We start from the raw sequence: 12,645 nt of genomic DNA on the forward strand, positions 1-12,645 counted from the left end.
CAGAGTGTTTAATGCCTACGTTTTCACGACTCTTTGTCTGGACATGAATTTTCATACACATTTGCATGCATACAAACAGATTTGGTCTACAAACTTCGTGTTCCTTTTCGGTCAAAAAAATCATACTCAGTTAAAAATGCTAAGAACAGCCAAAGTTTGTAATGGTCTAGCATGATTTATTTTTACTTGACCTTAACTGTAAAATATGTACAAGCGCTAATAATTTAGTAACTTAAACAATCATAAATATGTCGCAGGTTTTTAGACACACCCCTTGGGAAATATGCAACCTGATTATATGAGCGGTTTAGTGGGAGCAATGCGCTCATATAGCAATACAATCAGTAAATGTACTCGGTATGACATTTGTTGATGCACAATATCAAGTTGATTTTGAAAAAGCGTAAAGTGTTAAGGTGTGGTTTTCGCAAGGTTGCTTTGGTCATCCAGTGAAGGTAAGATGTAAAGAGAGAGGGATAGGAAAGCATACACAAGATGTAGATGGTTCACCCTAATTTTGCCTACGTCCACGAGGATAAAAGAGTTCTCATGTAAAGTGTCAAGGCGTGGTTTTCGCAAGGTTGCTTTGGTCACCCAGTGAAGGTAAGATGTAAAGAGAGAGAGATAGGGAAGCATACACAAGATGTAGATGGTTCACCCTAATTTTGCCTACGTCCACGAGTATAAAAGAGTTCTCATTAATAAATGTAGAGTTCACATGATACAAAGATTTAAGCATAATAATTATTAGTGAGTTCTAATAATGGGTTAAGTAGAATGAGATCATCAAAGATCAATTGTATCAGAATGATGTCTTTTTATAGTTGAGAGGAGTCCCTTGTTTTCGTTTTCGTTTAATGTGGGACCTTAGGAGCTTTGTTCTGATGTTGACATGTTCACGTTGTGATTGGTCTCTTAATTGGAAAGAAATTCATGTACTTCGGCATGGATGCCTCAACATAAACCCTTCAATAGGTCTTTGAAGATATAAATTTGACAAATGCTCGGTAGTTTCGGAGGGTAAAGTACCGTACAGACAACATTTACTTAAAAAACAAAGAATGACATCGTTTACCCTTACTTTGCTGCATTACAAAACGAAGTTTAACATATTTATAATGATTTACACACCTTTCCTAGTCATAGGATGCCACCAAGGTTTTGGCAACATTAGTTTAACTATATTATGTCCTTGATGAATCAGAACTTGGAAGCTAGAAGTTATTTTAGTTACAGCTGCAGCAACAAATGGACTATGGACTTCGTTCTTATGCTGCTATCAAGGATTTAAATAAGTTTGCATTGGGATTTCCAATCTAAGACCAATCTTTATAGTGGTGCTATTTACACCTCTTTTTATAACATACATTCTGTTAATTTGTTATTTGATTATTTTCAATTCATTCGATTTAATAGATAAAAATTAAGAGGTGTGTGTGAAATATAAATGGCTTGTTTGGGAAGTATTTTTAAATAACTAAAAGCGGTTTTAGAGAAAATGTTTTTAAAACCAATCCTAGTAAAAATGCAAGTTAATCCTAAAAAAAACACTTAAAGTGCTTCTTGGAAGAAACTCTTCAAGTGTTTTTGGAACCTAAAATAATTTTCTTTAAAAGTGCTTTCAGTCATTTAAAAGCACTTCTCACACGAGAAAAAGAATATTTGAATATCATAATCCATAGTTTATTGTAAATTCAAAACGATGAACCTTGGATGGGGACTAGAAGTTTTTTAAATAAACGAGTCAAACAAAAAAAAATTTGGTACCTAAAACCTTTCAACCTTTTAGTGTCATTCCAAATTGGTCTTAACCTTTTTAAACATTCTAAACAAGTGTCCAACCCATTGAAAGTGTCCACCTGCTAAGCCCTAATTAATTTTTTATACAAAGATAATATTCAAAACCCATCAATTGGGTATATCATGGTCAACGTTAGTATTAGTTACCTCGTAATCTGAATTTCAAAGAATAGGGTTAATAATTCCAATAGGGTTTCATGAAGCTTGTTTATGCTCATGTGATTTCCTCATTCGCCGATTTTCAGCTCGTAAGCTTCCAATTCTTTTTTGTGAGCGGTGAAGATGATGGTGAGCACATCATGACAGTCGATACCATCAACCTCCATGACCTTCTTCTCAATATTGGCAACTTGAGTTGTAGCCTTGTAGGGTGGAGTTGGTGGTTTTATGTAGGGTTTGGAGGTGATGGCATCATAGGGGTGGTGATGACTATTAGTTAGTGGAGGTTACGCTTCCATGACGTTCTATTGATTTGGAGACAGAGTAAGCCCCTTTTTAATGTAATAGATATGACTAAGGCTTAACGAATATGACATTTTTAATAGATTAGGTACTTCTTTGGATTATTTGAAAATGTTGAAATCAATTTAGATTGGCATTAAAAATTAGGCAGTTTTAGGTACTTAATTCAATAAAAATAACATTTAATTTTTCCTGGGCCAGTTAACTAGAGAATAAAACAGAGGGAAAAAGCCCTTGATACAAGAAAACAGAAATTGTTGTCCAGAGACCCGGGACTGGCTTGGGTGCTTTTCAAACTCCACCAAACTGTTCATCCCACTCTAGATACACTTGAAAATGAAGAAGAAAATTTGGGTAGACTGCATGATTAGGTTTACTCTTTCATTATAGGAATTAGCGTAAGATCAGGCGAGATCAAAATACAAGAGTTTAATATTTATTTAAAAATTGTTACACAAATGACATGGTACATAGTTGTAGAAATTGACAAGAAATCTAGTTTTAGACGTGTTAATATTCATTTTAAAATGTTCAATGTTGCCCCCCATTTGTTCCAAAAAAAAAAAAGTTTATTGTTGTCATTGACATATATTTGGGTCCACTTTGGCATATATTGACTCTTGAGATACAATTTGACATGCCTTACTTTAACATGCGTTACTTTGACATGCATTAAGATCTTTTTCACTTGCCATGGAGAATCTTAACTCTTACTAAGGATATGGACTAGGATTCTTTTCGGATCTCTTTCATTCGGATCTTTCAAATCTTTTGATTCTAAAGCTGGAGAGAAAGAGAGATGGAGAAGAGGGAAGAAGATAAACAACAGGTGACCAGAAAAGAAGTTGGAAGAAGATGAACATGAAAGGTAAAGATAGAAGAAAATGAACAGGAGAAGGTGAAGATGAACAAAGAATTCATTCTTGACCGTTTGATTTTCAATTGAACGGATAGGATTGAAGGATCCGAATGTAAGGGATCCTAAGAGGATCTTATTCCTAAGAACATGAAGCCAAACCTTAATTAATTTAAATAGCGGAAAAAAAGTGATTTAAAACGCAGATGGATAAAAGAAGCACATCCTCTCTAGCTAAGTTTCTTATACACAGGTTACAGTTCGTCTTTAAACATATAAAGTTTTTATTGACTATCTAAAGATCATTACATCAATCAAGTTGATATGATGCCCAAAACTTTGTCCACACTATATAAAATTGATATGACATATAGTGCATGTCGTGCTCTTTCATCATCATTTTCTTTTAGACAAACACCACCATTTTTCATTTAGTTATCTGTTTGGTAACATTGCACCAATCATGAGCACACACGCGCAAGATGATATGCTTTGGATATCATATACAACTTGAATAATAACTCATATACCATAATATTGGTGGAGGGATTATTAGATAATGTGAGTACTTGGAAGTCATCCGGGGGTTTAAAATCCTGTCAAACAAATTAAAGTGGCTGTTGACAGCTTCTAGCTCGATCGATGGTGATTTTGCTTTTAATCCTACACTTAGGTCAAGATTCGACTAGTTGAAACTTAAACAAACAAAAAAAGGGATTACAAACTATGATTATTATTTAATTTATGAAAAAACGAATAAACAAGATTGTCGAGACGGCTACATTTAGAGATTAAATTGTGAACGACTTTTTATAAGTGAATAACAAACATCCTATTTATAATAAACTAAAACATGATCTCTAAAACGAAAACCTAATTCTAATAGGGCCTAAAACCCAAAGAATAAAATGATCCTATATATTAATATATTGATTTTCCAACTAGACTCTCGTCCTCCTCTTAAAAGAATTAAATTTACCACCTAAACTGGCTAAAACGGTTAGAATATCCATCTCCACTTTGAAGAAAATAATGTATAAAAGATATATAGTGATGTGGGAATAATTAGTTGGAAAGAAATTAAATTGCATCATGATTCACGGAAGAACATCCTTGGTTAGCTTTGGAATATTTTAGCGACAGTTCACATAACTAGTTGGCATGTTCTTCACTCACCTTCCCTTCCCTTTCTCATCCATCGACAAGAGTAATAAGACAAACATATTATAAGATAGCAGGTTTAACTTGCTGGACCAAAATTCCAATATATATAAGGCTTTAAAGTGCAAATGGTCATTTAGATTGACATAACTTGTCATTTTGATCTATGAAATTTAAAATTCATAGAAGTGATCACTAATATTGTCCACCACCAATCATTTTGGTCATTCTGTAAAAAAATCTCTCTTAAATTAAAGAAACCACTAGTTCAAATGGAAGAGTTGATTTTGACAAAAATATCTCAATTGACTCATCGAGGGTACCCTCGATAATTCCCTCGTGATCTACGGTGGTGGTCCTTGGGCTGACTAGTGCTAGACTTCTTCCCCCCTTTCTACTTTTCCTCTCTCTCTTTCCCCTCTTTTTGTGGACCGAATAGACGAATCTTGAATGGAAATTTTTCACGGAATGACTAAAATAATTGACTGTGAATAATTTCCAGGACCGTTTTTATCAATTTTAAATCTTATAAATTAAAGTGAAGAGTTATATCAATCTCATAAATTGTTTTGGCTAAAAAGCCAAATATATAACAAAAGGACTGTTTTCAGAGTCAAATACAATAGAAAGCCGAAGAGTTTCAATCAATTAACTAACAAAAGATGGCCCTTTTAATGTCATATGCATGACATACAAGTGTCATATGCATGATATACAAGATGTCTCATCGGCAGTTCACAGAAGTCAAGTCCCATTGGATGATGTGTACGTGTGTTGTCGCTGCAACAAATAGTTGGTCTGATACCATGTTTGAACGTGAACACCTAACTCTCAGTCAATTGATAATGAATCAAAATGCCCATTTTTCATAACCCCTATGATCAAATATCGATAGGTTTTAAAACTAATGGGGAGCGATTAGACATCAAATTGAACCATTTAAACAAGAATCAACCGACATAATTAAGAAAGAGAGTCCTGGAGATAAAATGGGAGATAAAATGGTAGTGCGGAAATCGCTTTCCAATAAGAATAAATAATAGTGCAGGTTTCATTCATATCTTGGACCTCATACTGCTGACAGGAGTATGTGGATTTTCCAACAACATAGAAGGTGGTGGCATAAAAAAGATATCCAAGTGGAGCCAAAAGCTTTTTCTCTTCTTTTATAAAGAAGATATCCTTTTAATATTTGGTGGAATCAAAAAAAAAAAAAAAAAATTGTGCCGCCTCTGGAAACAGACATGGCAAAGTCCACTCTTCTGTTTGTTCTTAAGGCACTCATGGCTTTGATATTTGCAGCTTGGATTTCTCTTTGGCTTCTGAAACCAACACAGCTATGGACTGAAAAATGGAAGGGAGCTGAAGATGCAGCAAGAAATACAGTGTTTGGATATTATGGTACGTACTTCAGATTTCAATTAAATAAGAGAAACGATAAACACATGTCATTATTTTCTTCTTACACACCGCTCTTTATTTATAGTAATATCAAACTGAATAAGTTGAAGTGAAATAACGAACAAGATTAAACGGGAGCGTGTAAAGGAAGAAAAATGATCTTGGTTATCATTTCCCTTGTATTAATAGGTTTTAGCTTTCTGCTAATCAAACCTCTTAATCCAATTTCCACTGGGAGAAAGATAAACAGTTGCTAAATAATTTTATTGCAGGTCTTAATTTTGCTGTGTATACATTCCCTCCTATTGCCTTGGCGATTATTGGATCTCTCTACTTGAATTTGACGCCCAAGGAGGCAATAAGGAGGTAAGTAGAATGTTAATTATTATGTCATTAACGTCGTATGTCGAGCTGCTGCATAATCTGATCCGCTAATTGTTCTGCATCTCCGCTAAATTACAATATCACTTAAGATTCCCATTTAACTTAGTTTTACTTGTCTGCTTAATTTGAATAAAACAGAAAAGGAAGGGGATTGATTGCTGCATGTTTCTCAAATCCATTGGTGGTGAATGCTCTTGTTGGTGTTTTATCCACTCTAGAAATTCTAGCAGTGTTCCTCTTCCTCCTCTTCTTAGCTTGGAGTTTTTACGCCCGAATCTCTAATGATTTCAAGGACTTGAAGCCCTCAAAATCGATAGTGCTGAATTCGTGAGTACTGAACCCGAAAACTTTCTATTTTTCGACACTAAGAAGCAAGAATTTTCATCATAATTCATGCTTCAATTGTTCTCATCTCACCAGATGGCAACTCAAGTACTTAAGGGTGGCAACTCGGTTCGGTTTGCTAGCAGAAGGCTGTCTGGCTTTTCTTCTCTTCCCTGTCTTAAGAGGGCTGGCCTTATTCCGGGTTCTCGGCATCCAGTTTGAAGCTTCAATCAAATATCATACATGGCTTGGCACTGCAATGCTATTTTTTGCCACTTTCCATGGTGCAAGCACTTTGTTCATTTGGGGTGTCAGCCACTATATTCAAGAGGAGGTAAATCTTGTCATTATTTCAGATGCAGTCCACCGTCGCACTACTTCTAACACCGAAATTGCCTTTTAACTTAATCACCTGGTGTCTCCGTACATGAGTTTTATTCCAAAAAGCTTCGGTGTTGTTAGTAATGGAACTGGTGTCTGAATATGCTCTTTTTTTAGTTTGTCAACTTTCTGACCTAGTATGTTATTCTTCAACAAATCCTAGTCCTTTTTTTCTGATCATTCTGGTGTCTGAATTCTTGGGTTTTACTGATATATCTTTTCGGATTCAACGACAGATATGGAAATGGCAGGACACCGGGCGGATATACATTGCTGGGGAGATCTGTCTAGTTGTAGGGTTAGTAATTTGGGTCACATCACTTCCTCAAATAAGGAGAAAAAAGTTCGAGATATTTTACTACACACACCATCTCTACATGGTTTTCCTAGTGCTCTTCTTGTTTCATGCTGGAGATCGTCACTTTTACGCAGTTTTCCCTGGAATTTTTCTGTTTGGCCTTGACAAGCTGCTTCGAATCATACAATCCAGACCCGAAACTTGTATCCTATCTGCCCAAATTTTCCCCTCCAGCGCTATCGAGCTTATTCTACCAAAAGATCCAGGTAAAATTTTTCGTCTTTTATCGGAAACCAGAATTTTGCATAAAAGTTTGGAGCAATCATATGAAACATTTACTTGCCACTAATTTGCAGGGCTCAAGTATACACCAACAAGTGTTATATTTGTGAAGGTACCAAGCATATCCAAATATCAGTGGCACTCATTCAGCATTATCTCCAGCTCTAGTGTCGATAAGAACACAATGTCGATTTTAATCAAATCCGAAGGATCGTGGACTAGTTCTCTCTCAAATATGATCCAAACTAGGCAAGAGTTGGATAACGATCAGCTGAAGTACATACCTATCGCAGTAGAAGGCCCTTATGGACCTGTCTCTATGGACTTCCTAAGGTGCACAAAGATTTAACTTTTCATGATACGTTACTTTCTTAAAAAATGCTTATTGCTTAGTGATCACCAAATTTTAGACCTTAAAATTCGATTTATACGAATGTGAAATTTTTGTGCAGATATGACAGCCTAATGCTTGTTGCTGGAGGAATTGGGATAACCCCATTTCTGAGCATCTTACAAGAGCTTGCTTCGTTTGAAAACACCAGCACACACAAATTCCTGCCAAGAATACAACTTATATATGCTGTGAAGAAGTCCGAAGACATTTGTCTATTGAACTCGATCTCAACCCTAATCTTTAACCAGCCATCTGAAAAATGCCGTCTGAAAGTTAAAATATTTGTGACACAAGAGCAGTATGGTACAACAGTAAGAGAACTACTCAACGAGTTTTCGCAAGTGAAAACGGTACACTTTGGTACAAAGTTCTTGAATTATTCGATCAATGGACTCGAAAGCCCAGTTTGGATGGCTGCCATAACCGGAATCTCTTCCATCCTGTTTCTGATCTTTCTTATCATTTTCAACCACATTTTTATTCCCTCACAAAAAATGGCCTCCAAAGCAACGAAAGAAAAGACTCCATCTTCAATTGCAGATCTGCTTATCATATCTTCTTTCATTGTAGCAATGACAGGCAGCATTTTTGTTGCACTTATTGTAAGACGGAGAAGGATACAGAAATTGATTCCTCCGATTCTCCAAAAACAAGGGAAAGACTTGGAAAAAAGCTCAATACAAGCAAGTGATGCTGCTCTTGAGGAACACGAAATCCATTTTGGAGGCAGGCCTAACTTTCAAGGTACTTTTTATTCCTTTTCTCACATAATCTTTAACGAACCCACGCACTTATGTCAAACTGTGATTTGTTTGTAAGGAGAAACTGCTACAAGTATTTTCCATCTTTAACAACTTTCTTGTTTTGAGCAGATATCTTTGCAAAGTTCTCAGATGAGACGGGTGGATCTGATATCGGAGTGATGGTGTGTGGACCGGAGACTATGAAAGAATCAGTGGCAACAGAATGCCAGCAAAAGTTGGGTTCTAATAAGAAGCACAAAGCCAGTTTCAGCTTCCACTCCCTCAATTTCACACTTTAGCTATTGTACAAACCCTAAGCATTAATAAATAAAAAAAACTGAGGATGTTAAATCTAAAATTTGTCTCTTCAGATTGGTCACTTGTCATGGCTCGCTAGGGTCAACGTAGTAAAATTGAGAATGTACATGTATAAATATCTTTATTACAATTATGAACCTTGGAGTGCCAAGGACCCAAGGTGGTATGATAAAATTCGAAGTGGTAAAAGAAAAATAAAGGAGCTTTGAGTTTAGGGTAAATTACACTTTACCATTTCAGATTTGAGGTTTATTACAATCTCATACAACATCTTCAAAACACAAAACATTTTACTTTCATACCTCACGTACTATTTTATTTCAATATAATATATATGTTACATTTTTTTCATTCATTGATCCATTAAGAGTTGACGTGACAGCCACATTTGTACCACATGAAAAAATAATAATTTTTCATTCATTTAAAATATTATAATAATTTACCCTTAAAAAAAATAATAAATAAATAACTGAAACCCACCTCCCCGCAAACAAACCTAGAAACCTTCCCTCTCCTCCACTCTCTTCACCCCCCTTCCCATCCAAAAACCCACCCCACGTCTTTTTCACGCGCTCTGCATTTCTCTGCTGCTTCTCGTCTTCTCCCGCCCCTCCCCAATCAAATCCAACGATCCAAACCCCCTAAATTTTCTCTCCGCACCCCAAAACCCACTCTTCCCACCCCCCAAAACCCTCAATCCACACCCACAAATTCCCAAATGGACCCTCGCTGGCCTCCCCGCACAGTCAACGACCCCAAGGTCTGACAAGTTGGGTTATTTGCCTTGCCCGACCCTATCACCTCCTCCTCGCCTCCCATCTCCAACTCCCCCTCTGGTAATTCCCTCTCTCCAGTAATGATCCCCTTGCTATGTCACTCCTCCGATACCAGCCGTCCGGTTCTTTTTTATGCGGTTCCCACCTCACCGGCCTGCCGAGAGTTTGTGCTCGTCGAGAGTTACAACAACTCCTCTGAGCTCTTCCCCGCCTCGCCTCCTACTACGTCGTCATCGTATGGAATTATGATGGGGAATGGTGAGTTCCTGAATGATGTCCTCATGATGGGTCAAACATTCAAAAGAGTAAGAGCATTTGGGGGTTTGACAACTCCTTCTTCATTTCCTAGTGGAGGGTTTGAATCTGACGGCTACCGTGAAGGCAAGTAGCGTCCTCGCGAGTGGGTTGATGATTGTCTTCGTGGTCAAGATGCCTTCTGGGATTTTTGGTAATTGCTGATTGTTGTTCGATTACTTTGATTTGATTTAGGGGGTTGCAGGGAGGTGGGTTTCAGTTTGTGGTTTTTTTTTTTTTTTCTTGGGTAAATTATTATAATATTTTAAATAAATAAATAATTTTGCCACGTGGCACAAATTTGGCAGTCATATGGTACAAATGTGGTCGTCACGTCAGCTCTTAACGAATCAATTGATGGAAAATGTAACGGATGTATTATATTGAAATAAAATAGTACGTGAGGTATGAAAGTGAAATGTTTTAAAAATGTTGTATGAGGTTGTAATAGACGTCATGACACGCCCCGACCCCGAGGTCCTAGGGACATCGAGATGGTCACGTGCTGGCCGACACCCGAAGGGTGACGCAAGCCATTTAATTAAACAAAAACTAAGAAAATAAACTAAAGTAAGCAATAAAGGCTAAAAACCCAAATAAAAGTTCTACTTCTAAATATTGAAATTAGGTAAACACGCAGAACGTCCAGAGCATAATTCTAATACAGAGTACAAGCAGAACTAAGAATAAAGAAGTGCTATTACAATAAGTGGTGAAGCGGAGCGAAAATGACACAAATCACTGGTAGGGGAACGCCTCGTAGCTCAAGTCGTAAACCTCGTTCCTAGGTCCTGAAGGGGGCGCAAAACAAAGATGAGTAGACCAAGTTTATATATACAGTAATAGTAAAACAGTTATCAACATACTAACCCCCAGGTTTATGGAAACACAAGTATAATAAGAAACATAGGTTTTCCTAAATCTAGTATGTCGTGCAATGTCTCAAATCATAAATCGCATAAATAATAAACACTAGTGAATGTCCGATATAACACTTCAGGCCCCATGCCGGCTCCCCGTCTCTGAGCAGACAGTCAGAGGAAAATGCACTTCAGGCCCCTTGCCGGCTCCCCGTCTCTGAGCAGACAGTCAGAGGAAAACACACTCCAGGCCCTATGCCAACACCAAACCGTCGCCCGGGACGGACCGGATCTATCCCTTCGTCCCGTAGCAGAAAGGACCACTAGGTAAGTATAAAACCAGTGAACATACATATATTGAAAAACAACTTCATAGTATAAAGTCATCCATCATCTATACTATAAAGAAGTGTTCTAAACATGTTCTAAATATCATATCGTCATCCATCAGATATTCTATAAGAACATGGGTTATAGGAAAAATAGTAATAATTCAAACTAGCCTTAGTAAGCATATTATCTCGTAAAACGTTCATAAAACATAATCGTAAAGTCATGCTTTTCTGTGTATGCAATTCTACCATTAAAACATGCATTTTTAGAAGAGGTCCACTCACCGTACACCGAGGGTGCAAGCTGTACCAAATAAGAATAACGGAATCACCGCTAAGAATCGCACCTTGGGTTCGCCGTGTAACGGCTTGTGGTGGCCGGAAATGCCCTCGGAACCCACCAACTCGCCGGAAAATTTGGGTGGCTTCACCCGTGCCAAAACTCTCCAAAACCCCACCGGAAAACAAGCTAAAATCGCCGGAGGTGCTCGTACCCTCTTGGCGCCGTGAGCAAGGGTTAGAGAGAGAGAGCTAAGGTTTGATGATGATGATGATGGTGGTTGTGTCCTCAAGCAGGTGCAACAATGGGTGTGTGTGTGTGTGTGTCTTTCACGGGTAGAAGAGGAAGAAGAGGAAAGAGAGAGTTTTTGAAAGAGAGAGAAAGAAAGTTGCAGACAAACCAAAACAAAAGAAAAGAAAAGAAAGGAAAAAGAAAAAGAAGAAATGAGAGATGAGGGACACGGCAAGTGGGGGGGGGGGGACAAAAGAGAAAAAAGGGAAGTGGGTTAGGGTGCTGCCACGTGGCAGTCTAGGGTAGAGTAATAATTTAAATTTCAGATCTTGGTTGTGTGAAAAAATGAGGACTAAAGTGATAATTCTATAAATTTTTAGTGAGAATTACAGAATTATCCTTATAAGCAGGGGCGGGTGTAACACGTCAAACCTGAGATGGTAAAGTGTAATTTACCCTTGAGTTTATATACCAAATTCTATAAATTTGCAATTTTTTTTTTTTTATCAATATAAATTTTGTAACTAAACTACTATTTTGAGGTTTTGATGAAAAAAATCAATCAATTCTTAGTACAAATGGTACAGGTGGGCCCGGGTTGGGTTGGATTCAAAATGAAGGGACCGAACCAGAACCATTTATAAATTAAACAGGGAGGAGACGGTGTTGGTTTTGTTATTTTAGAAATGAAACCCGACGTAACCCGGCCTGTTTCAAATGGGCCAGTTCCAACGACCCACGGGTCCAATTGAAGAAAGCAAGTTGTTCATGATGAATGTAGAACCGAGGTGGTAGCTTCTGGGTTCTTATCCAATCTCTATACCATAGCCTTGCTTATTGATGCTATCTCCTTTGTCCTCACCATTTTCTCACTCCCCAGATTTCGTGCCATAGCCTTCCTTATGGATGTCGTCATCTCCTTCGTCCTCACCATTTCTCTCTTTCCAGATCAGGGTGGTGGGGTCGTCGGGCTTTGGTGGTTAATCTCACGACTTCACCTAGAGGATTCGTTGGACCGTCGGATATAAATTTTACATTTCAGCAGAATGTTGTTTGCAGCATTTA

The 12,645-nt window shown here is 37.5% G+C and overlaps 1 protein-coding gene and 1 long non-coding RNA gene across 2 annotated transcripts; one reads left to right on the top strand and one right to left on the bottom strand.

Moving 5' to 3' along the window:
* The first annotated feature begins 5,123 nt into the window (after positions 1–5,123).
* Positions 5,124–9,025, top strand: FRO8 (ferric reduction oxidase 8). Its single transcript, XM_068450817.2, has 8 exons — positions 5,124–5,680; positions 5,953–6,046; positions 6,203–6,391; positions 6,485–6,722; positions 7,006–7,333; positions 7,424–7,682; positions 7,802–8,487; positions 8,616–9,025. Exons 1-8 carry the CDS (start codon positions 5,524–5,526, stop codon positions 8,783–8,785), a joined length of 2,121 nt encoding a protein of 706 aa, XP_068306918.2. The 5' UTR covers positions 5,124–5,523; the 3' UTR covers positions 8,786–9,025.
* A 1,447-nt stretch (positions 9,026–10,472) lies between these two features.
* Positions 10,473–11,465, bottom strand: LOC137714750 (uncharacterized). The gene is made up of 2 exons (XR_015963813.1): positions 11,355–11,465; positions 10,473–10,668 (listed from the first exon to the last, which is right to left on the bottom strand). It is a non-coding gene; the product is annotated as an uncharacterized LOC137714750 (long non-coding RNA).
* Positions 11,466–12,645: the final 1,180 nt, after the last annotated feature.

Source organism: Pyrus communis, chromosome 6 (assembly GCF_041283825.1).
Source record: "Pyrus communis isolate YQ-2024b chromosome 6, ASM4128382v1, whole genome shotgun sequence".
Classification (NCBI taxonomy): domain Eukaryota; kingdom Viridiplantae; phylum Streptophyta; class Magnoliopsida; order Rosales; family Rosaceae; genus Pyrus; species Pyrus communis.